Here is a 26,331-nt window from a genome sequence, read left to right as displayed (position 1 = left end):
ACAGATCCCGCCTGCTAACAAAGTTACGGTAATAATATGCAATAATGGCGAAGATGGGAACGAAGAAGGCCTTCGGGAGGTTTGGTGGGGAAATAATAAAAGGAATGGCGGACCAAAGGACCATTTGATTTCCGCTTTAAGCGGAAGTCTCATTTGAGCCTCGGCCCACTGGCTACCCCTTCCCCTCCCCCTTCCTCCTTCTCCTCCTCCTTCTTTTTCTATTTTTTCATTTTTTTTCCAGTGTGGGCGAGTGTGCATGTGTAATTTTTACAAATTGTTACAACGAGCCCCAAGCCAAGGCAAATGGGGCCAGTTGATTGTATTTAAAGTTTCCTTTCTTTCTGCGCCAGATAAAATGGCAAACGAGGCTTCCGAGGGCAGGAGTGTCCGGGTGGAGCTACCCTAACAACTTTGGAATGCCCTTGTTCCCCGGAACGAGATGGTGGATAGAGCTCTCGGTTTATATATAGTATAGGAATTCCTGAGTGCCTAACTACGATGTTACTCATATCCGGCGACTTTTATTGCCGGTAAATAAATTGTATTTTAATATTAAATATACGAAAGTAATGTTGTTTCCCTCACAAAAGGTGAAGATTCTAACAGACTGTGTATAAATATTTTAATAATACAAAATTCTGTTCAAAATATTATTTATCTTTTTTAGCTAGTTAAAATCATTATTTTAATCATTCCAGAACAGCTAATGTGTGACCTAAAATATATCCTTTAAAGCTCAATGTAATTGTTTCAAGATTTTTTACCTTGACAATATATCTGGCTTTTTAAGACATCCTACTTATATAGGTTCTAAGGAATTGAAAGTTAATCCCAATGGCTCAAAGATATTTATGACTAATGTGCATTAATATTATTTAATACAATTTTAAACTATACTTTTAAGCTTTCAAAAATACCTTTGTTAATCTGGCTTAAAATAAAGCTATCCGAACCGAGCGTATTAATTAATAGTTCCTTCGCAAATTGAGAAATGTAAGAGGGGCTTTGATCTCAACTATCCCATAATCGTGTCTTTTGGTTGAGGGAATCCATTGAGAGTGTTATCCCAATCGCTCCCAGGCTTCTAGGCGGTCCTAGCCCAATTCCGACCAAATCCCGCCCGCTTGTCTGCCTTTGTAGACTTGATAATGTTTACTTTAGACGTTTCTTTTGCGCAGTGACTTGAATTTTGTGCCACCACCCACTCCCCCTTTCTCCCTGATTTTCCCCTGCTTTCCCAACCCCCCGGCGTAATTTCGTTTTCGTTTTGCAGGCGCATATCCGGCCAAGTTCTGTTTCTGTTGGTAATACCAAAAAGGCGGTGGGCGGTGTTTAGCTGGGTTGGAAGCAAAAGCTGGAGGGGATTAGGAGATGCCGCGTGCCAAAGTCAACGCCGGCAACCGGATATCCGCAACGAGGCAGCGGAGAGAGAGGGCGAGAGAGAGGGGAAAGGAGAGGAAGAGGGGAAGCAGAAGAGGAGCAACAACTGAACAGCAAACATAAATAAACTGTAGCCACAGAGCGGGGAAAATAAATAGGGGCGATGGGGACGAGACAAAGGCGTGTTCTTTGCATACAAAAAAAAAAAAAAAAAAAACAACAACGATTTAAGCTAGTTCATGGGAACTTCGACGGGGCACTCAACTTTCTCCCAAGCCAGTTATAAGTCTAAGAGAAAGGACTAAGAAAATACTAAAGGAAAAATATAGCCAACGGTGGGATGGCAAACTTAAAATGTAGCAACTTCAAACTGCAGCAAACCATGTCATAAATGCCCTCAAAGGCTTTCAATTCGAGCAAACTTCGCAGTTTCCTGCGGCAAGTGATGTTGTTTAACAATAATTCTCTTCTAATAATGCTGCATGTATTAGGGGGCTTTTAGCTATTAGGATTTTGCAGCCACCTTCAATAAACTTCTATTCGCCTGCAAAGAATACAACTTGCATAAATTGAAGGTTGTTTTCATAAACAGTTAAGAAGATTGGAAATTCTTAATTTCAAAGTTTGATTTTCAAATACTATATTATATTGAATATCTTTATTTGTATAAAAGAAAACTTGACAAATATTACAAATGTACAACTGCAGCAGTTAGATCATAAAGGTATTCTATTATCCTTCATTCAAAACGAAATAAGTAAGACATGTGATGAAATAATCCTCTTTAAAAGTCTTGCCAAAGTCAGATTGGTGGATAATTAAGTTCCCATTAGTTTAAATTAAAATCCTTTTTCTATGCAGATATTTATGCAGATTATTAGTGGATTAAGCAATCTTCGTGCCAACTCATTGAATTCGAAAACAGGACGTCAGAAGGCATAAATCAGTAAATAACGAGGAGCTTAAAACTGAGGGATTACCAAAACGGGAATAGATAATTTGGAAACGATAACTAGAATGCTCCGCCCTTTTTTTTCTTTGGTGAGTCAGTCGACAGGAGCGCCAAGTTGATGGAGGTAAAGGCAAAGGCAAAGGGATTTCTGTATTTCTGTTATTTTTCCATACTGATTTGTTTGGGGACAACTTAAAAAATCAATTTGCCGCCGCACAAAGGGAAGCCAGGTAGCCGAATTGTTGGGGGGGAATGCGTATAAATATGGAAAATTTCAATTTGCTTTGTGTGTATGGAAAAAGTTTCTGACACTTTTCCAGGCCAAACACAAAAAACAAACAGCGAAACTTTTTTGGCCGGCCAGTTATGAAATCGCTTATTACCCGCACCTGAAAATCGAAGGCGACCCATTCGAAAGTGGAAAGTGGAAAGTGGAGCAAACCGAGCTGAACTCATCTGAACCTTTCTGGCTGAATGGTCGAAGCAATTCATTTTAGTGTTTGACTTTTCGCCGCTGCGTGGGGTTGGGTTTTCCATCTTTTTTCTGGGTTTTTGTTTTTTTTTTTTTTAGGTTTCAAAACTATGGTAAACTTTTGCTTATTAAACGGAGAAACGATCTCTGGTTGGGAGAATTTGTGGAACAGTTTGCCAAATTGTGAATTGGCAATCAGAGTCCACATGGAATTGTTTATACACCCATATTCAGGGCAGACAAGGACTCGTTTCACTCACTCTGTGTGTGTGTGTGTGTGTGTGTGTGTCGTCGTAATAGAATGCTAAAATATTCATAAATTGCCGCAAACACACAGAGACAGAGAAAGAGGACGAGAAAGAGGGGGGAGAGTGGGGTTTTTGAAAGGACAAACAGGATACCCCATTCCCTTTCAGATAATAAGCCCCGCTCCGCCAGGGATTTTCCAGCGGACGAGTTGTTGCCTTGGAGAGGAGCCATCAAATTATACGCAAATATTGAATTAATGAAATTATTGACAGGCGACTGAGCCTGCAGGAGAGCACCAACCAGGCAGGCAGACAGGCCGGCAGGTCCCCCAGGACGATTTCAGAGCGACGGGCTCCACTTGTTGCCCCATTCGCAGTGACAGGTTGTGTGGCCACTGAATTGCCAAATAAATTACACCAAATTGCCGGCAAAGGTTCAATCAACTCGGCAATGTGTGCCAGTTCTCCTCGGGACTCAAAAGGTGCGGGTAGCCAGTCTCAGATGCGCTCGGTTTAGTCGATTCAGTTCCCAGTTACCCACCAACAAAAAAGCATAAAAATATTCCCTAATGACACCAAATGGGAGCTGATTAGAATTCTGATATTAATAGAATTAGAATGATATTAGCAATGAAGTACAGGAGACATCTATTTAGGAAAACTACATTTTCTCCCATTTATTTTCGTTTCAGATATTATAAGCTTCTAAGGAAAGCTAAACTTTTCTAATTAAATTAAAATTGTACATATATATAAATACATTTGCGAATAATTCAAGCGAATATACATTTAAAGTAAAGCTTTGCAAAACACATAAATTTGTTGTATTTAAGTTCAACAAACAAATCTAGTCTATTCAAAGAAAAAGCAAATAATAAAAAAAAAACCACAAATAGATAGGAAAATGAAAATTATCATTAAAAAAACAGTAGGATTCTACATATTTTTTAAATAAATAAAATGAGATCAAAATTGCATCGAATAAATAATATAATATAAATGGATTCCAAAAGAATATTAGCGGCAACAGCTTAACTGAAACATGATTTAGGTATGAAAGGTTTAGCTCTATCTAAAGTTTTAAATGTACAATTTAAACATGACACTAATAAACACAATTCAGCAAAAAATGGGAAAACTGCGTGTTGCTTGTTTTATACAAATTCAAGGGAATGCAACATAAATATTAATTGGAGAATTATTCAAATTTGAGCTCTGTGCATTTTAAAGGAGTGTTCCCGAAACGAAAATAAAGTACCGAAAAAAACTGACCTAAATTGTCATACATTTTTAAAAGGCGAAAAAGTCAGAGGGTGAGACTCGTTTGTTTCAATTGTGTTTTGCAATGTGCCCCCTAAGAATGAAACTATCTGAAAACAAGAATTTGATGCCTGGTTTTTAGATGTTGGCTTTTCCGGCATTCCTTGGCTCACGCTTGGGAAATTCAGTTCGCAAAATATGCAGACGAGGAGGGAAAAGCCAGGTGGTGTAGGTGGGGTGAAAGCCCATACATATATGCAAGTGATGATTTGACACAATGCCAACACACACACACATAGTACACACACACATAGAAAAAGCGATGGCAAGGCGAAGGAGTGTATCAAAAAGTTGCAACACTTTATGGCCCATAAATATTTATGTCTCTTGTTGCTGTTGTGGCCACAAATTTCAGGTGGGGGCAAAGGCGGCGGGGGAAAAGAGAGGAGGAGAAGCCAAGTCGATGTAGCCAAATATTTTGGCAACAAAATGCAGCCAGAAGCCCGTTGACAGGCGATGTTAACGGTTTCGGGCTTGGGCCTTTGCAATTGGGCCCGCACTTCTCGAGCATCGAGTAGAATTTTAGCCAGGATTCTCAGGGTGGCAGGTTGCAGGTGGCAGGTGAGTGGAGGTGCCTTTGGTTCCTGGGAATCTGTCACTCGATGCTCGTCGAGCGGTCTCATGTGCATGTGGATGGTGGCATGCGGCATGTGGCATGTGGCACAGACTCCGTCGCTGGCGCTTTTCCGGTCTAGTGCGCTTCGCTTTGATCTCATCCCTGGCAACCGAGCATCCTGCTCGCTGATTTTTTAATAAAGTAACAAGTGCCCCGGCGGTCGGGCTGTACTCACCCCCATGTCCACGTAGATGGTGTAGATGGGATATGGGAGGGCAATCACCATTCCGGTCAGCCAAGTGGCGCAGCAGCACACGAATCCCGGCAGGCGGCCCTTCAGCGGATCGTTTAGCCAGCGCATCCTGTCCCAGGCGATCAGGATGTGCGAGATCATCGCCACGTGCAGTGGAATGTCCTGCCAAAAAATAATACAAATTAGTTGGGGGTTTTTTAATGAAAGGTAAGAGGGAATTTCAGTGTTTGATCTGCTAAAAGTCTCACCTTTATTTATATGCTAAACAAAGTAACCCATAATAAAAGATTTCCGCACTGAAGAGAATCCTAATCGAATATATATTTCAAATCAAAAAAGAAAGTACGGTCTAGTTATTTTAAAAAATCAGAAAAAGTTGTGTTATTTTTTTAGTAAACATGAAAAACTGTATTCGTTGTTAAATGTTATATTTTTCTAAACAGCTTTTTAGTCACAAAAATAAGATGTAATCTTTAACACATATTAGTTTTTGTACAATTTTTGGTTTATGTTTTTTTTATATTTTTGAGTTATATAAAAATGTCTCCCAAGGGTTACCTGTTTCCCAAACTTTCAAGGCACTTTTAATATAGTACTCAAGGGAAAATTGAGATCGTTTGGAAGTTCATGTTGGGTTAGGAGTTAACATATCGTTTAGCCATGGATAGTCCTCGCATTCAATGTCACTCAAGTCGTCGATGTTATCCTCGTAATGTGAGATTGCAATATTGGACTCCTCCTCGATGGACTCCACATCCACGAATTCATCTTCGGCTCCAGGACCTGTTTCTTTTCTTATCGTGAGTGGCTGCAATCCATCAATGGCCGGAAATGAAAAGGGAGAAGTTGGAGGAGAAAGGGGCATCTGTTCCGAATCCTCCAGCAGATTGGAATCCAAATAATCCACAAGATCAAAGTTATCCGATCCAATTAAATTGGGAAGTGGGTTACTTAGTTTCAGGGTTCGATGAACATTATTCATGTTGAAGTCCCAGTTTTCCGGCGTATCCAATTGGCTGTACGAGTGGTCCTGCATGTGTGCATTGGAGCTCTCATTTAAAGCATTCAAGAGTGGGGGGACCACGATTCCAGGTCCCCATGTTGGATCACCACGTAATGTCAAGATGGGTTCCGAACTGGAATCTTCAAGGAACCCAAAGATATCATCCATATTTCCCGACAAAAAGTCCATCGGGCTTAAGTTGCTTTGAGCAAAATACGCAGGGAGGGGGGAAACGCTTTCCGAGATCTGCGGGAAATGATCATCCTTCTCCGGGAGCGGCTCCAGTTGAAACGAAGGAAATTCCACCTGTGATAAGGTTTCCACCACAGGATCAACCCGCGGCGGCGATTGGGAAAGCAAGGGTTCCGTCAAATCAATACTGGACTCGAAACTCGATTCAGATTCGGGGATATTGCTCAAATTGTCTTCCATTTTGACAGTCAAGTCAAGTGCAGCAGTTGTGCTGGTTTCCACTGGAAGAATTGATAAGCTGGGCAGCCATTCGACCGAATCCTTAAGCTGCTTTTGCTCTTCCAGATACCTCTTATGTGCCGCCCTGGTAACCGGCATATTTTCCGGCAGCCCACGGTTAATCACGTTTTGATCGCTGCTCGCATTCTGTTCTTTGAGAACGCTTTGCTCCCGCTGCGGAACATCGCTTTCCGGATTTTTTCGGGCAGTTGGCACCAGGAACACTGACACCTCGCCGTTGGAAAAGAGATCGGAGACCAGCGGGTCCAGAAAAGCCTCATTGCCACCCGGAGCCTGGGACAATGGAGGCACCTTGGCAAGACCCAATGATGGCAATAGTTCGGCCAATTCATTTTGACTCTTTATCTTCTCAACTTCAATCAGTTTCAACTGCTTCGACTGCAAAACATTGAACGTCAGCTAACAAAGTTTCTTCCTCCACTGCGCTTACCATCGTATTTGTTGATTTAAGATAATTCCAAGAAAAAGTTCAACTTTTAAATGCAAGCGCATGCGTACGCATTGACCGTCAAGTGGGAAAGAACGAGACGGCTTTAGTGTCACGCGGGCGAAAGAAGAAACAGTGTTGGAAAGGATCAAAAAACGTGTGAACACAACTAGAGAAGTATAAGACGACTGCTCTTTACTGCTAATTTTTATAAGAGTGAAAAAAACCTTGTTACCCTTTGTGATAAGTCTAGTCGTTTTACAGTCTTAAGATCTAACTGCAAGGCTAGCTAGCTTACTTTCATTTTTATAAGCTTAAAAAAAAAGGAAAAACAAGTACTGTGTTTAAATATTGTTGGTGAAAATGTGATTCTATTTAAACTGTTTGCTATACGTTTCTTTCTTTTGTTTTTTTTTCCTGGTTTCTGATGATAATACAAACCTAACCTCACTTTATGTTTTTTTTCTTAACGCTTTCCGGAACTTAGTATTTAAGGTCTTAAAGGAGCAGATTTAACGCTACTTGTCAGAATTGTGCGGCTCAGTCTGCAGCAGCAGCAGCCACAGGAGCTGTTTCTTCGGAGCCACCCATCAATCATTCCATTAGTCCGAGGTGGGGGTCCTGTTTAGGAACGAGAACAGGAACGGGAAGAGGAAGAGGAACAGGAACAGGAAGGGGAGCAGAAGTTCACCCACATAAGCACACGTGACTATGCAGTGATAAATGTGTGTTTGTGCTCGCCAGCTATTTGTCGCCCTTTGTGATAGCAATCAAATCGAATCATATCCCGTTCCGACCTCCGACCACCATCCTCGTCCCCATCCCCATCCCCATACCCCTCTATACATATATCCCCATTCTATTCCGATTCCGATTCCGATTCCCATGCCTTTCTGCTCCGTAATAGAATCTCCTGCAGCGTCAAGGTTGTAAATGTAATCATTTGTCTGCTCTACGGACGGCGGGCCTAATCGAATTGCCAGGCGGTTTGTTCGCTCTCCTGCCCTCCAAATCGTCGCCACCATCACCATCACCATCACCATACCACACCATTCCATATCCATCCTGTGGCCAGGACACAGGTCCTTTCTCCTTTGGTCGCATTTGTTTTCGCCACACACAAAAGATGCGCAAAGTGACAGACGGAGCCGAATCAAATCGAATGAAAGTATACGATTCTATTTGCTTGTGATTCCTAATTCCTGATTCCCTGATTCCTGACTTCTGACTACCGAACTCCACAACCTCATTCCGCTGAGTATGTGTCAATCACACGGCGGCTCCCATAATGAGGTGGGGCAGCCCGGCGGGCGGCGCAAGGATAATGTGCGAAAGGACACCAGCAGCCGTTGCTCAATCGAGTGAGACCGGATGCCATTTTTTCCCCGCTCAGCCAAATGGGATCAATTTGGCTCAGAGCTGTAGTTAACAGTGTTTGCTATGGAAAATGTTTTAATGCCAAAACAACTCGGTGTAGAATATAACACAACATATAGCTCGCATAGGAAAGATCGGAAAATAATGGAAAAATTGATTACACCGTTGTATTTTATTTTACTAAATAAAGAATAAATATTTTAACCCTTATTGCTGAATTTTTAAGGAAAGGAAACAATCTTAATAGACCAAAGGTCTAACTGAAGCCATCTTCCTTTCCTGCTTTTAATATTTTCCTATATAGTTTTAAGATCAAAGTGGGCTTTCGGTTTTGCCCAAAGGGCAGGTGAGAAGTGTCAGTTAACCTTTCAAAACACAATGTTCAGTCTCACTTGCTCGCTCAATCGGTTCAGTTCGGTTTATTTTGTCTTCGCTTCGATATAAAAATTTCAATTTCAATCTAAATCTGATTTTGAAACTGAAATTTCGGTTTTCGGTCTTTTGCACTTCTCTTGCCTTCCTTTTTGGCCGTAATCTTTAGCAACAAGAATGGTGACCAACGCGGTGATCAAACGCAAAACGCAAAGGCGCCCTATTTCCGTAAGTCTGAGTAAATTCTGAAGCTGGTATTTTCTCTTTAACACAAAAGACATACATATGTACTATATATATGTACATACTTATATGTATGTATGTAAGAGGCTTTTGCAAAGTTCAAGATAATGGCAATGAAAACAGTTGATAAGTCGATTATTGTTTTCTAATATACCCATTTATGTACACATATACTAACTCGCTTTTTTCCTATTCTGCAGTCAGCTCCCCCTCGATTCGGTTCATTCCCTCCACCTGGCCAGCAGTATCCTGCCTTTCACTCGCAGGCAGGAGTTTGGGGAGGTGGCAAGCTCACGGCAGTGAATCCCTCCCTTCCGCAGCAGCAGCAGCAGCAGCGGCAGCAACAGTTGCAGCAACAGCAATTCCTTGGTGCCTCGTCTCCGTACCCTGTGCCCAGCTACGCGGATCAGATGCAAGCGGCAGTGCTCGACTACCATCGCACCAGGCAGCTCCTGGAGAGCCAGCAGCAGATGCTCCAGCAGCTCTACCAGGCCCACCCCGACGTATCCGCCGCCCAGATTCCGAATCTTTCCCCACCGCCCGCCGATGGAGGACACTTCGCCTACCGAGCGCAGCCCCAATTCAACAGAGGAGTTCCGGGATCTGTAAATGGAGGTGGAGCAGGAGTTGGAACTGGAGCTTCGAGGAACGGGCCTGGTGGCGACTTCTACTCCACGCAGCAGCACATGGGCTTCCTGCAGCAGCAGCAGCAGGACGTGCTCCGCGACCAGCAGCAGTCGGTGGCCCAGCAGTTCGCCACCAGCCAGTTGGCTCCGACCACCCGACAGAGTTTCGGGATGGCGGTGCCCATGTCCTCCGTTCTGGGGTCTCCCTCCTACCAGCTGTCCTTGGACGACTACCGCTTCTAGGCGGAGGAGCAGCTGTCGAAGGAAAAGGGGCAGGAAGAGGAGGAGAAGGAGCTGGAGCCTCGAACCCACAACCTTCTAAATCTAGTCTTTTTCATAATTTTTTGAGCGTCAACGTATTTTCCTCTTTTTTTGTAAATTTTCGTGGTATTTGGTAAGAGGAAAAGCAAGCAAATATAATTCTTGTGAGTGATGATAATTTGAGTATGTTAATGCGAAAAATGGTGGGTATCAGTGGTATTGACTGATTTAACCAAATTCCTAGAAAATTATATAATTGTATAATAAGAAAGTGATAGGCATTTTAAGTTTAAAATGGTGGAACTTTAAGTACACACTTATAAATCTAAAAGATAGTTTATTTGCTTAATTGGCTTTTTCATTTAAAAATAATAATTGATCTAGATCTTGATCTTCCTTTCTTATTATTTATGTAAATAACCAGTGCATATTTTATGAGAGTTGTCTTCCATTACTTTTGGCCTGAGTACAGTGAAGCACACTCACCTGCAACATGGGAAGGAAAAAGCACAGGAACTGGCCGAAGATCCAGTTCTGGATGAGCATGACCATGAGGGAAACGGGCAGGACGAGGGCGCACTGGACAAAGTGGCAGAGTGCCAGGTTGATGATGAAGGCGTGAGTGACGTCCTTGTAGAGTCGGTGGTACATGATGTACACCGCAATTACCACATTCAGCACCACGCCGAGCAGAGCGAGTGTGGCATACTGGATGAGGAACAGCCAGTAGACCGACTTGATGCTCGACTTGAGGGTCGGTCCACTCAGCCACTCCAGATCCACCGTTTCGTTGACGTGCCAGTCCAAGAAGTGGGCGATCGCTATCACATACTTGTCGTTCATGTCCTTCAGCTTCTCGCCATCCGCGCCGCCCTCTCCTCCGGTCCTCCCACCTGCCACGCCCCCTCCTCCGCCTGCGCCACCACCACCGCCTCCTCCTCCTCCAGTGCTCGCCGCCAGTTGGTAGCCATCCGATCCTCCGACCAGGCGAAGCTGCTCAGCAGGCGACATCCTCACCACCTGCAATCAAAAACGAAACAAAAAAGTCATTAGATCGCTACGTAGAAAGCTTGATAAATTAGATTTATCATGAGAAAACAACAATTTTTTCGTAAGGAATTAAGGAAACATAATAATCACACCCTTTAAGCCTGTTATTCAATTACCAATTGCTTTTACTTTTAATTTCTTAGTGCTTAACTAAACGAAACAATAATATACATTTACATGACGTTCCCACGCCGCACAAACTGAACTCGTGCTTAATTTCTTTAAATTAATCTAAATAAAGCTTTATTTTTTGATCTGAGTATGTTCTGAATAGTATCACACTTAATACTTGTTACAATAAATTGGATAAAAACACTTGGTTATTAATGATGCGAGTGTTTGATTTCGTAGACTAGTGTGGGCCATGTCCTTTTCGAGGGATCCAACTAATTCCACATCCTAATGGATGTAACCTTCCCATCCTTCTCATGATTCGCTTCATTGCATTGGAACTGCATTGCTGATCTGTGAGCAGAATGGTTCTATTTTCCTTTAAATGGCGATTAGCGTTGATGGAGAAGGCCACTACTGCATTTGTTAACCATGACTAAGGTGTTTCCTTGCAATCACCGCAATTTTTTTGGGAAATTATTATTCGACTGTCAAAACTTTACTTTTGTAAAATTTCATAAACAGTATACACAAAGTGAAAAAATGTAACCATTTTTTGTTTTGCACTTCGTTATGTACTGATTTTTCCCCATGAAGTTCCTCGGCCTTAACTCGTTTGGTGAGTGACAGTTTTGTCGCCTGGGCCTAAGTTACTAAATTCACTCATTCATTCCTCGTTTCATTGTTCGTTCATTGCTTTTGTTAGGTTTGTGAGTGTTGTTTTTTTTTATTTTGTTGGGTATTGCGGTTGTTGTAGTTACGTTTAGTTTGACGCTGCGTTGTTATGTTTTGTATTCCTTTGTTTCGGCACTTGCAGCGGAAATTGCCGAAAGGAAAAGCTATGGTAGAGCTGCAGGCTGCAGACAGGCAACACGATATGGAAATTGAAAATCTGTATGCAACGTCTGTCCCGTTTTCGTCCTTTAGCCCGCGGTCGGAGCTTAAATGCTTTCCCGCCACATGCCCACATGTCCTTACAGGCAGAGAAACAAATCTCAGTGAAGAGGATACTTTTTGCTGAATATAAAAATTCATGTTTAAATAAAAAATACAAGCAAAAGCTTGTAATTAATGTACAAAACTTGTATAACTTAATATGTTACATTTTTCATCATATTTTTTATGAAATTGGAATATGCTTGAAAACTCATAATGGGTAGAGCACTTGAAATTGTATTGTTTTAATCTGTCATTAAAACAAATAAAAAGGTTTGTAAGGAAATTGTTTTCATATACATTTGAACAAGGTAAAATATTTCAAAAATTAACAATAAATACACAATTCCGGTGACAAAAAAAAATCAACAAATATTAATATAAATAAAATATAAATTCAGATGCTACAAAAATCCAATCAAATACAATTTTTGATGATGGGTAACGAATAACATTTTATGGTGGGATCATATATATATATAGAGTAAGGATGTGCAGAAGTTATAGCTTGGTGACCCCAATCCCAGCTGTTTTAGGTCCACATCAGTGTACATAAAGAGTACATTTAATTTCCCATTTTATTACGGTGTTTAATTTCATTATGACGACATTTTAAGCCAGGACTTCAGTGGCTGCAAGTTTTTTCCCCTGTGCACGGAGGGGGCGTGGCACGCCCCTTCTTGGCTCGGGTGTGGAATTTCAATCTAGACAGGAGGCAGTCAGGAGCTCAGGAGAACCCTTCGGAGGACACAACGAGTGGCACGTAGCCACACACACACACGCACAAAACACTCATACACACACACTCAAGCAACGTGTTCACTCGTATGTTGACCGAATGGCCGCAGTAACAGCCACAGACAAACATGCCACGCCCACCGCCCCCCAAGGATAGCAGTTCCTTTTCCGGGGAATCCACGAACCTTCCCCCACAGCTCGTACTTTCAATTTGAGCAGAAACTTCCGTTCAATTTATTGTTGCTAATTTTTCTTCACTTGCTTGAAAAATATTTTCGTTACTGCAAAACACGAAAAAAACAAAAAAAAATAAATAAAAATAAAAACAGGGTGCCTGCGGCCGAAAGAGCAAAGCGTCCAAATTAAATTGCTTTAAGTGAAATAATGATTGAAAAGCTCTTCGTCGGGATATTTTTGCGGAACTTCAACGGTTCGCATCTCGTTTTTTGCCACTGTAAAATCCGCTTTCGGCGTTTTTTGCCGGTTTTCTTTGTGCCATTAAAATTTAATTTCCTGAGAAACACTTTAAAAGCGATTAAACCGCAGTTTGGAAACGTTTATACAAAATGACGCCTTAAATTTAGTGCAACCCTTGAACTTTCATTGTTGTTACACAATTAAATTACAAGATTAATTGTATGTAGAAATAGTACTGCGTAAGTCTTAGTTTTATAATTTAATTTCTAGAAAAATATTTTTCAAGCCTTACAAACAAAAGAAGTGTTGTTAACTTTTTCTTTAAATAATATATGTATTTTCCTTTTGGTTTGTAATTAAAAAAGATTCTATGCCATAATTGAAATTAATCCGAAGTTATATATTTAAACAGTTGTGCACTGAAACTTTGTTTTGTATTGTTAAATAAGTATATTATTATCTTAATTATTGTCCAAATGAGGTTACCTATTCAGGGACACCCTGTACGCACTGCAGTTGCAATCCCTGCTTGGTTTGATGACCCGTGCTGAACAACAGCAAAAATAACAAGAACAGAAACAACAACACAACACTGGTTGGCGAGCTTAATTTTGTTTGAACATGCCATTTGGCAGAAAGATGTTGTATGTGTTGAATGTGTTGTATGTGCACATTTACCCCGTTCCGCCTGCAACATTAGTAGTTTCTTGCCCTCGAAAGGCAGTAAAGACAGCCTGACTGCCTGAATAGCTGACTAGCTGACTAGCTGGCTGGTTGGCTTTATCTATATATATGTACATATGTATATGTACGGTATGGCCATATCGGAGCTCACATGTGTGGCCCGATTCGGGGCCAATTCCTGGCTTTTCTCTCCTGCTGTAAAGGCTCTAGTGTCTGGCAGTGTCGGGTCTATTATGGCCTCCCCGCCTCTTTGCCGCCGTGATTCATGCTGGGTTTCCCAGAGGGAAGGCCAATTTGAGAACTGCATTGCCATTGCAATTGCTATCGCTATTACTGCATTGCTGCAGTGCGACCCGCTCCACTGGCTTGAATCGGATCACCTTGGATAAATCCCACAGCACTTGTTGCCTCACTACACTCCTTTTTTCCTCTTGTTTTGGAGCATCCTGTTTTCTGGCAGTGTAGGCAGCGTTTAGGGATTACCATTATCCATTTGTCAATTTGTCGCGCTGGCAAGTAATAATTTCATTTCACCTCGACTGCCAGCACATTTGATGTGGCTGCCGCTCAGCCGCCTTCGAACCACGCCCCCTTTTGTGCCACCTCCTCTTTTCTGTGCCGCTTTTCTGCCTCCTTTTGTGTTCCCCTTTTTTGCCCGCTTTGTGCCACTGCGTTAATTAGCTTAAAATGTTGATAGACAGCGCATTGCGGCTTGTGGCAGCGACTTTACCTTTTTGGTGGATTCGGATTTGGTTTTGGTTTCGGATTCACGATTTAAAACAGCAGCTCTTCTGTCGACATTCTGCCTGTGGTTGCATTGTCGCCCAAATGCGAGGAGCAGAAATTAACTTTTGATTTCGACGCCGATTCGTCGTCAATCTGCGGAAAAGCCACCCACTTCGCGCCCACAATTTCTCATCGCATTAGAGGAGTCAATGGAGCCGAGTTTGCCGCATTTCCTTTGGGAGGCGAAACGCGGGGAGCTGCACTGCATCAATCACATTTTCGCCAAGTTCAGCAGAGCGATTTACTTGGTCATTAGGCGACAGAGTTGCCACCAACGCACAAAAAGTTCTCGGATTGTGCGAAGGGAGGGGAGACTTTGTATCATTACTTAGCCCCTTTGAAACAGGAAGTTGATTTGCTAATTTATTCTCAACTTCAGCTGGTTTAGGGCTTAATCCCTGAATCCCCCAAAGGTTGTCCTCTCGGGTGATTTATAAACTTTAAGTTTTACAGCTCACTGATTGAGCATTATTACTCCATATTTTATTGTTAATTTATGAGTGTTTGATTTTGTTTCCCAAAAGGTTTTCCGCTTGAGTTTATCTCTTTTAAATTATGATAATTTATTAGGAATATGAAACGTAGTGATATACAGTAAAATATTTCTTTATAAATTTATGAGGTTATAATTTCGTAACTAAACTTTCTTTTCTCCATCCTTTTCAAATTAAGAAAATTTCTTTTACACGAATTGATTTGAAGAAATATGTATATTGCTATAAAAATTTAATGCAAAGGTATAAATTATTATTTTATCTGTCATCTGCTTATAGTTTTATCCATATGATGTAAGACATGGTATTAAACGTACCAACTAATAAGTATACATGAAATAGGGGGTAGGTGAAGAATTAATTAACATTATAGGAGCCATATTAACCAAAGTCTTTAGTATATTTTTAGCCCTCGTTAATCTCTCGGCACAACCTTTTAAGGTCCATGGCTGTTCACTTAAATGTTTATAGCTCGTATTACGCTTATTTATAGTAACTAGTCTTTGCTAATCTCCCCCGTAATTTATGGTTCAGATACGGGCAACATATGTCCGTCCGAGTAATTAATACTGATTTCCCCAGTGCTCGCCAGAAGAACTAACAACAACAAGAACAAAAACAAGAGAAGCAAAAAAAAAAAAACAACGAGGCGTTTAACAAGTGACAACCAGAAGCGAAGGGCAACAACTTAACTTTACTGCGTGTGTCTCAAGGTCTGCGCACTTGCTTCAACCGAACAACAGTAACCACCGCCCACTGAACACCACCCACTGAACACCACCCACTGAACACCACCTTTCGCCACGCAGACATCCTTCCCCAAGGACCAACCCTATTTATCGCTTGTTCAACACCGATTCGGCGTCGTCTTTCCGAAACTTTCCTAATTAAGCAACGCTAAATTAAATGCCAGGCTCAAGTGCGCGTCTTTACACACACACATATATATATATATAAATAAATATATACATGGGAATGTGTATTTGTATATGCGTGTGTGTTTTGCGAGTGAGTGGTATTTATCCCTTTTGACCAGGAGACACAAGGACGAATGCTGGAGTCACCTTTTGAGGGGCAGTCAAGCAAATCAATCTGGGACGTGTTTAGGCCCTGCATTGTGAGTGCCTGGAAATGTCTGCATTCACCGATTCGATTTAATTAAAGTGCAATCAAAGCCACCGCCCACCACCTCGGTGTCTTTTTGCGTGTGTTTGTCACTCTGTTTTTACATATGAAATATACATTGCGATATATATTTCCCTGGCCTTGGCCCCATCGTGTTACAATTCCTGGCTGACCTGCCATCCAATTAGTGAGTCCAGCAAGTGCGAGTCAAATATTTGCGAGAGTGGATTAAAGACTAATAAAGATCTTTCAATAATAAAATAATTCATATCTGTTGAAATCAATAATCTGAATTATCATTTGAATAACTTTGAATAGGAAATAATTTGTAATTTATTACCATCACCTACCAATAAAGTGTTTTCATCCATAACCTCAAAACTTTTTGGTTAAACATTTTAAACCTTTTCCAACACACCTCGCCTTTTGACTTGTAAATTTATTATCTTCGTTAAGGCTGGAAGTCAAACCAAAATGCCATGCATTCCATGGACAAAGGATGTATTTCAGCGAAGAAATCAAAATTGAGACCATCTATTATCTATTAAAATTTAACCGAATTTCCGCTTAATTATAACGGTTCAATGCTTGACGCTTTTATCCATTTTCACTCTCGAAGCACTTTGCCAGTATTGGTTAACAGCCAGTTAAAATGCCAGCTGACAGAAATCAGCCGCTTAATGCATTCTAAATAATGCTTCCGGACGGGAAATGGGTAAATTTGCCATTGTCGCCCGTTCGTCATTTGAAACTCAATTAATTTCGTACACAGAATGCTTTATCGGACCGCCGCACCACCTGAAAATGAGAAGTATGCTACGGATGGCAACTGAGCGAGTTAATCGCTCCACAGCACGCAACGTGCAAGTGTATTTAATTAGCAAACAAATGATTTTGATAGCCGACCACGCCCCAACGCCTCCCACAAACGCCGCCCACAACGACTCCCACAACGGCCACACGCCCACTGGGCCATAAAATCAACGAGAGAGAAAGCCAAATTATTTGCCCATAAAAATTTGTCATGTAGAACGAGTCGCGAGTGGCAGCGAATTGAATGGCGGATATATGCCGCATTACCGGAGTACACTGCCCAAAAAAAAATGCACTGTCAATCAAGACGGGGAAACTAGGTATACATTTATAAATTATAATTCGCAATCGAAATATCTGTTAAGTTTCGTTACTTAATTAAAATTGAACTTTAGAAAAGATACTCAATTTAATGATATTGTTTTAATTACCTACGATTTTCTAAGATTAATGTTTTTATATGCTTCGAAAAAAATACTTAAGCCAACACTTTTAGCTCCTTACATTAATTCAAATATATGGAGTTATATTCTCTGTTTTTCTGTCAAAAATACGTCATATTTACTTTTTTTATATGAACCAATTTTTTACCCAAACAAAATTTATCAATATTTTTTGTAAAAAAAAAGTAAAAGTATTATATTAATTTTTGCCTAGTACATCCTATAAACTCTATGCCTATATTAGCTTTTTTAACATTTTTTTTAATAAAAAAATTAATATTTTTTTAATAGGTGACAAAGTTTCTTCCTTCCTTTGTTTCCCCATTAATTCCCCGCCCTCTGCCTCTGTGAATTCCTTGTAATGCGTCTTAGGCTGGGTGCGTCCATAAATTAGCAGTGAGGCGACATCGGGCGCCCAACTCTTGAAAACTTTTATCAGGCTTTTTACAGCGCCCCAACCCCGATATTCGAGGGCCTCTTTTGGCCAACTGGTGCGATGCGATGCGGCATTGACTGATTATGGCTGCCAGCAGGCAAATAAACACACAAGAAGGTAAGGCAACAAAGGAGCGGGTGGCAAGTGGGTGGCAAGCGGGTGGCAAGAGGGGGGAGGGGCGGTGGGGCACATGGAAATTGATAAGCCAGTTGCTGCTACTTTGCAAACAGCAACACCAGCACACAATCCACAATCCAATTTGTAAGTATGAGTGTATGTGTGTGTATTTGTGCATTTTATATTTATTGTTTTCACTCACTTTAACCAACCCAATTCAAAAGATAACCACATGCACGATGGATACCCTAGAATATCGAGCCTTTATTTGTTTGCCACCTACGAAACATGAGTGATCACTTCAATAAAAAATATGCCAAACACCCAGAAAAGTATACAATACGATAAGGATCCGAATAAAGCCACTACTAAGGTCGATTCCATTTTCAATTTGTCACCAAGTTGTATAAAAAATCATAAAAGCATAAAATTATATTCACTGTATTGTAATATTAAATCACATTAAATCATTGGTTTAATGCTAGATAATCTATATTAAAATAAACTTGTATTCCATATAGAGAGCCTTTAAAAAAAATTATTACCTTAGTACGAAAAAAAAGTGAGACAAGCATTCAAGACTACTTTCTTTAGGATATTGTCAATATTGTCAACTTAGTTCCATATTTTTATTGCTTATTTATATGGTGTACCTATGACAACTCGAGAATTTTATCGCCTTGCAATCTGGTGAGCTCCATGTGGTGCTCAGAGGCAATTTGTTTATTTTTAGTAACTGCATTCAGGATTCGTCTTCACGTTTTTCCCCTCCGCACTTTTTATTCGCTCCATCGCTGCGCCCTTGACTCTATTTGTCTCCGGCTTATGGCCATAAAAGAATCATATTCATATACTATATACATAGTGTTCACATATTTTCCATGCTTGCCACAAAGTGCGTCAGCTTGGGGACTTAACTGGAGTGCCGGACTCCAGGTTTTGTCCTGGTATCTTCGACCGAATCGATTTGCGGGTCAATTGCTCGGGCAGAGTCCTGCGTGCTACCACTTTTGTGGCAGTGGCAGTAGTTGTGGCAGTGGCATTGGCCACCAGCCTGCAGTTTCTGATTTCATATTAATGGCATTTCTAATGGCTCCAGAACTACGAAGCAACCAGATGAATTCCGACCGATAATTGCGCAATTATTTAATTTGCGCAATGCGCTTCGCAGTTGGAAATCGAAGCTTTTCCGGCTTTTCCGGTTCCTTCCATTCCAACTAGCAGGGCTAATTATTTTAATAGCGTCAATCAAGCCAATTTACACAGGCGAAATAGAATGGACATGGAATGAATAGAGGATTGTCATCAGCGCAACAGTTTGCAAAATAAAAAAAAAAAAAAAAAAAGAAAAAACAGCGTGCAAATAATTGCATACTTATTTGCATGACGGAATGGGGCAAAATGATCCGATGGTTGGGCCATGACTTACCATCTAGTTATGGCACTCAAAGTAATTGCTGCCAGCTGGAAGGAAGTCCTGCCAGTCCCCCTTTCCCCTTCCCATCCTCATCCTACTTCTTCTCCTCCTGGAGGACCCTTTCCCGGGGGGACAAACTCTAAACGGAAATTGATTTCGCAAGCCTTTGGCTAATCAGCCTCGCCAGTTCGTCGACAGAACTTGCAACTTCTCAAGCGACTTGAACATCGATTTTTTTACGCCTCCCTCTCCGATGTCTTTAAAGTATAGGGACGATGAAGATGGAGCCCGAAAAGGATGTGCTGTTTATGAAATCCGCAAGGCGAGGAGTATATATAAGATGAAGTGACGGCAGAAACGGAAGTGGCAAAAATAGAAAGTGAAGATCATTTGGAAAAGTTTCTTAGAGGTGGATTATATAGACACTAACACACTTGCAAGGAGAATACAATAAATGTTCTTATATAATAAAACTTAAATGTGTATTATCAAACATAGTTTTTTAAAGGTACTTTAAGGAGCGAAAAAAAGAGCAAATATAAATATAACATATATATTACTAAACAAAAAACTAAAAAAAAGAAGATTTTATGGATTTATAAATAAACAGAAATATACATAAATCCAAAAAAAAACAGTATTTAAATAATAAAATTTATAATTTTACAAGCTGAGTTTATAAAAGAATATATGTAACGAAATTGAATCAGTGAATATATTGTATATAAAACATAAACAAACACAAATTACAAAACTAACACATTTATCACTAAATAAATCCAAAAAAAGTTTAAGTAATCCACAGGGCTTGTAATGCAACAACTAAAATACAGAAAATACATTTCACAGACTTAAAGATTCAAAAGAAATTACCAGATCCATATATAAGAAAGTAAATTACACAAAAATAAATATCTCCCAACTGCAAGATACATTATTAAGTACGTTTGTGTCACTCAAAAGGCGGATTTAATGGGCATTAAAAGACTTCAAAAAGGCAAAAGGAAGTGGAGTACAATAAATATATATCACGAAAGTCAATAAAATAAATTACACGGATGCCGTGTCGAAATCCAATTAGGTATCGTTTAAGCGCAACAGGGATAAATTAATTCCCCCGAGGCGTTTGATACGATTGTAGGGCCCCATAAATTGAATCGTCAAATAGTTTTGCATTCGCAATCCGTCAAAATTCCGTCAAAATGTTGAGTCGAATGGAATGGATTGGAATGGTGTGGTGGTGGTGAAGGAGGAGATCCGTTCCTAGGGAATTCACACTTCGTCCTTATCTGCGATGATTTCAGAGGCCGTCGTTTCTTTTATTTGATTTAGCTACTTGCTGCCTTTCGTCGTTTGAACAAGACAAGACAACTATAAAAGCGCAAGACGCTGAAAGGACGAAAAGGACGAGGAGCACGATGAGGCCGATGGGGAGGAGGCAGAGGCTTATGGATGGATGGATGGCCACATGGGGCAGGGATTTCCAAGGGGGAAGAGGCAGGGGGAGAGGGGGTGGTGGCAATGGGGGTCCTGGTTTGGGCGCTGCGGGTTGGAAGAAATTGACAAGTTTCTACTTGAGTGTGCAGTCAAAGAGCATTGGCTGAGTTCCTAGCCAGAGTTTTATACTCTCTCTCTATGTGTTAGTGTGTGTGTGTGTATGCTTGTGTTTTTATTACTGTTCTCTGTGTATGTGTGTGTAGACGCCCACTGCCACGCCCCCCTTGGGGCTGCAGTCGCCCTCGGTCATTGACTTTGCCTCACTGCTGCAATTTGCAGCGCTGCCCCGCCTTCTTTTCGCCTTCAGAAGCCACCGGCAATTGTCAATAGCAACAAAATTTCAAAGCAACTTGAACATTTCGAGAACAGAAATGTTCCTGGAAAAACAGACAGGAATGGAAGGAGAAAGGGGATTCCCCCCTTTTCCCGGGGGAGACCATCGAGTGGGGCGCATTGATTTTGGTCAATGGCCTATGGCGGCCTGGCCTAAACAATTATGTAGAGCCGCACAGTTGGGGCCAAAATAGTAGAGCACAAAAGCCCGCTAACCAAACTAGATTCTTAATTATTCACAAGCCGCTCTACTTCCCCGAATGCCACTGTATATATCCTTTATAGATATATATACATATATATATATATATATTCTTGCACTCGAACCGTAATCAAATCGAGGCGGCCCGCCTTTCGCAACTTGCGACTTTTGTTGTCTGTCAAAATGTTTAACGGTGCGTATGATTAATCTTGATGGGACTCGGGGCAACGTTTTTGTTCATATATATACATTTGGCTCGTTTTTTTTTCTTTCTGTGTCCGCTTTTTGGACTGGTTCTGGTTTTGTCCTGCCATGAAATTCAATAAGGCGGCCAACCGAAGGAGGCGCACAAAGTGGGACACTGAAAAGTTTACTAATTGCAAATTAGTGCAAACATTTTAAATTGAAATTGCGGCAGTTGAGAGCTCCCGAGCCGAGCTCCCCAAAGGCGGCCTTTCAAACTCCTGCTGATTACTAATTGACCCCCGAATATATTGATTTTTGCGGTCCGTTTCGATGAGGTTAACATAATCGCTGCAGGGAAAACGAGAAATGGGATCCCCACAGAGCCAAATAGCCCAAGAGCCAAAGAGAAGTTGCAGTTGAGGCTTTGGGGGTTTAAGGCGCTTTGTGGTCATGCGAACTTTGGAGGCGCCACCAGGTTACCATTCCAAAAATAATATATATATATATATAAAAGAAATTAAAAAATAAAAGGGATCTGGATGTGGAACTGCCAGTGACTCTTGACCTCGCCTTGACTCGTTTTCTCCAGTTCTCAATCCTTGAACCTCCTCACAAAGAAATGCAACAAAGAAAACAAAAACAAAATGGGAAAAAAATGGGAGCACAGTCAGACATTGTTTACGCGACGAGGCAAATACTTTTTTTTTTGCTTTTTTTCCCATAGGCGGCTCACACAGTGGTGCACAAAAGATTTCGTCGAGAGCATTTCGCATTTGCATTTGCATTTCGGGGTGAGAAAAACCCAAGCGGAGGGGAACGGTGGGTAGGAAAAGCCAGCGGGAAGGTGTTTTTCCGCAAGGTAAACGGAAAGCGCATTGTGGCTGCCGCAGAATTTCATTCCGATGCGATGTCCTTTGTGCGGACAATTTTCGAGATTAAAACGCGGCGAATCTGTATTAAATTCTTTGTCGACAAAATTAATTGTTTTTTTCGCCAGGCGGCAAACCGTTTGCGTTTTGTTTGTAGCTAGTTGTTATTCCAGTGGATAAAAGGGGGAGTGCAGATGGAGAGAAGATGGAGGTGTTGGAACACTTTGGAAATAGCTGACGGCAACTCTGCATAATTGGGCAACCCTTTTGGGTGGCTCGCCCTTAACCTACGCCATGCGTGCCCCGACTATTGATGAAGTTCGGGTGGCAGCGCAGTTGAAGGCAGACGGCGCGTGCGGTGAACTTTTCCGGCTTCCTCGACCTCCAAAGAGCGCCATCCATTCCCCCCCAAAGCGAATTTTCCAACTTGTGGTCCAATCTTACACCTGCTCAACCATTTGGGGGTTAAAGGATGGGTGGCAATGGGGGGTTGGGGGGTCGGCGGTCACGGCGGGAAGCTCTAAACGGTTGGCAAAAGGCTTCGCTCGGGTTCCGCAAAAGGCCGAAGTTACAGTAACAGATGGCCGATACACGGGAAAGAGTTTTTGAATATCAAGCATACGCCCTGTTAATCAAACAAAATTTTGATTGGGGAAATTGGTTTTTTAATTTTGTTTTAGTATTTACATAAATAAGGAGAAAGTCTAATAAATAAATAAAACAAAGTACAACAAAGATATCTGATACACGGAAAAGTGTTTTTCAAGATTAAGTATACGCCCCGTTACTAAATGAAGTTAAGGTTAAGAAAATTGGTTTTTTAATTTTGTTTTAATATTTACATAAATAAGCAGAAAGTCTAATAAATAAATAAAAAAACAAAATACAAAAAAGATATCTGATACACGGAAAAGTGATTTCCAACATTAAGTATACGCCACGTTACTCAATGAAATTCAAGTTAAAGAATTTAGTAGTCTATTAATTATAGTATTTTAAAAAGAACGAAAAAATAAAATAATTATAATGAATAATCGTTTTTATTTAAATTTTTTTATAAAGATGGTCAATACACTAAAAATACCTTTTAAAAATCAAGTATACGCCACGTTGCCTATACAAAACACAAATAAAGGTAAAAATTTAAACTTGTAATAGCCGAGTATTTATGTTAACGGTCAGCTAATCAGCTCTCCAAGCAAATTCCTGAACATATTTTAATGAACAGTGATTAATGTAAAAATAAACAGGCTATGAAAGTCATTTCGTAGGAGTCAATTAATCAGTTTTCCAAGGCAAATGCCTAGAACATATTTTCGGGCCCTCAGTACATGTCTCAATTATAACTTAATAAGCCTAATTTGCGTTGACCAGACCGTTTCTCGCAGTGCAGGGAAGAGGGGGGGAAGGCGGGTTGATTAGATTTGAGCCGGGACGAGTCAAGCCACGTCGCGTTTAAGCCCATCAAATGCCGCTGGGCCTGCTACTCATTTTTTTCTCGTTTTTTTTTTATGTTATGCCGCCAATGCCGCCGCCGCCCGTCTCTCGTTATTCATTAAGTTTAATGAGTTCATTTGACTTGGCCCGGCTGAAAATACTGGCATACTGGCGCACTGTCGATTTGCGGGCGGGCAATTTTAAAAGGCTTGAAGCCGCCGCAAGGTTGCCAGCCTAATTGACAGCCAGTCGTCGCAGTTTTGGGACCCAGATGAAAGGCATCTGTGTCACTGCCAAAACGCGCAGCAATGTGCTTGGAGATGGGGAAAAGTGAAGATGGGGGCGATGGGGCTTTTAAAGCCCCCCAAGCGACGACACACTCCGCTGGCAGCTAATTGAATTGCATCGCTAATTTCGGGCCTATTAGCTGACGTTTTAGCTCGAAGATGGCCAGCACTCAGCACGTTAAAAGAGTGGAGAGTTGCAGGAGTGGAGCATTTGAATAAAATAGCAAAGTTATGATTTCACGCTGAGATATTGAGCAAACGAAAGCCCCAAGGGAAAACACTCGAGGTTAAATAATTACTTTAGAACAAAGAAATGAAAATAAGATATACTTCCTCTACTAAAAATGTTTTTTTGTCGAGATATGGAGAAAAGGAACCCTTAAAGAAAATACTCAAATTTAATTAGAACAAAGAATGTTCAATTCACAAAAGAAGATATGATTCTTTTACCCCAAACATATAACTTTATATATCAAGATATATCTTGATGTGGATCAAAAGAAAACCATGCAAACCCTTTTTAAATTAAAACATTTTAAACAAAGACAATTCAGTTACCAAAAGAGCATTAGCTTTTTCTCCTTAAAAGATATAATTTTCTGTCGAAATATAGATGCAAACGAAAACCCTAAAAGTAGTAACTCAAGTTCAAAATAATAAATTTAAAACAAAGACAACTCAATCCCTTAAAAGAAGATAAATTTCTTCTACTCTAATAAAGCCCCACGCATTCTTTTAAACTTCTATGCAAATGCCGCAATTTTTGGCCCGGCTAAAAATTAACAAAGTCAGCATCCTAATAAGGGGATTATGGGCCATGTTATGGCCATTAGCTGCAATTCCACGCTCTTTTTTTTTTTTGGGCAGATCCCATCCTTTTTTATGGCGAATTTTGTAATTTGCTGACGGAATGCCGAGCGTAAAGTAAAGCATTTAAAGTCTTCCACGTAATTGACAAGGGTGCCAGGATTTATAGCATATCCCAACCGGATGTTGTTTGTTTTAAAAGTACAGGAGTTGGGCATTTGAAAAAATTCATGACATTGCTTTAGGAGCTGAAGTTTAAAAAACATTGGTTTGCCAAACATAAAAAACATTCTACAGTTTTTGGATTTGAATGGGATATTATGCTAAAATGTAATAAATCGTTTTTAGTTTATATGCAACACAGTCTATATGTTTTCTGATCATTGAAATTTTTTCAAACCTTTGGAAATTTAAGAAAATAATTTTCTTATTTATATTTATAAATCAGTTATTATTTTCTTTATTTTTTGTATACACAATATACCTTTTTTACTACTGTCTAAAACTTATTTGGATACTAATTTTTCCCCCAGTTTAAATTTTTAGCATCTCGTCATCCCTTTTTTTTCGTGGGAACATAGGAGCAGTTAGATTTTTCTGTCAGTTAAGAGTTTTCCTGTAAACTTATAACATTCTCATTTCGGCAGTCTATTTGTATAGATTTTCGAGAGCAATTCTAGCCAAATCTTTTTAGCATATATTCGTTGATGTGATGGCGTTTCCGGCTTCTGCCGTCAAGCCGGTGGTGATCATCGATTTGACCGGACCGGAAGAGAGTGAGGATGAGAAAGAGAAGGACGAGTCCCAGGACGAGCCATACTTGTGCCCCATCTGCGTGGACAGACCCGAAGACCCAGTGAGCACCCACTGTGGCCATGTCTTCTGCAACGAATGCATGAAGAGCGCTCTGCGCCACTCTGCCAGCTGCCCACTTTGCAAGGCTCAAGTGCTGAGCACTATCCGCCTATACGTTTAATTTGAAGCATTTCCATCGATCTTTACTTTGCTTCTTGGCACTAGCAGTTTACTTTGTACAACAGCCTTCTCTTCAATAAACCATTTCTGCAGCTTGATGCTGTATGGCGATTAAACAAGGTTTTCAAATGTTATATTCAAGCGGATAAGAATTAACCCCGAATTAAATTGTATTTTTTGTAGCTCTGT

At 40.7% G+C, this 26,331-nt stretch overlaps 4 protein-coding genes across 4 annotated transcripts in view; 2 read left to right on the top strand and 2 right to left on the bottom strand.

Moving 5' to 3' along the window:
• Positions 1-26,331, bottom strand: part of LOC108088711 — a 46,345-nt gene that overhangs the window by 13,694 nt on the left and 6,320 nt on the right. Inside the window, exons 2-3 of the mRNA XM_017186655.2 lie at positions 10,469-11,002; positions 5,164-5,343 (exon numbers count right to left, since the gene is read on the bottom strand). Of these exons, the coding sequence (XP_017042144.1) occupies positions 5,164-5,343; positions 10,469-10,993 (705 nt within the window). The 5' untranslated portion in view covers positions 10,994-11,002. The remainder of the gene's footprint in view (positions 1-5,163; positions 5,344-10,468; positions 11,003-26,331) is intronic.
• Positions 5,744-7,223, bottom strand: LOC108088712. The gene is made up of 2 exons (XM_017186656.1): positions 7,107-7,223; positions 5,744-7,054 (listed from the first exon to the last, which is right to left on the bottom strand). The coding sequence occupies exons 1-2, from the start codon at positions 7,107-7,109 to the stop codon at positions 5,807-5,809; spliced, it is 1,251 nt and encodes a 416-aa protein (XP_017042145.1). The 5' UTR covers positions 7,110-7,223; the 3' UTR covers positions 5,744-5,806.
• On the top strand, positions 8,864-10,160 carry LOC108088713 (nuclear factor of activated T-cells 5-like). Its single transcript, XM_017186657.2, has 2 exons — positions 8,864-9,080; positions 9,296-10,160. The coding sequence occupies exons 1-2, from the start codon at positions 9,030-9,032 to the stop codon at positions 9,962-9,964; spliced, it is 720 nt and encodes a 239-aa protein (XP_017042146.1). The 5' UTR covers positions 8,864-9,029; the 3' UTR covers positions 9,965-10,160.
• LOC108088715 (E3 ubiquitin-protein ligase RNF4-like) lies at positions 25,808-26,262 on the top strand. Its single transcript, XM_017186659.1, has one exon. The coding sequence runs from the start codon at positions 25,880-25,882 to the stop codon at positions 26,141-26,143; it is 264 nt and encodes an 87-aa protein (XP_017042148.1). The 5' UTR covers positions 25,808-25,879; the 3' UTR covers positions 26,144-26,262.

Source organism: Drosophila ficusphila, unplaced genomic scaffold (genome assembly GCF_018152265.1).
Source record: "Drosophila ficusphila isolate 14025-0441.05 unplaced genomic scaffold, ASM1815226v1 contig_198, whole genome shotgun sequence".
Classification (NCBI taxonomy): Eukaryota; Metazoa; Arthropoda; class Insecta; order Diptera; family Drosophilidae; genus Drosophila; species Drosophila ficusphila.
This window is presented reverse-complemented; position numbering and strand designations above follow the sequence as displayed.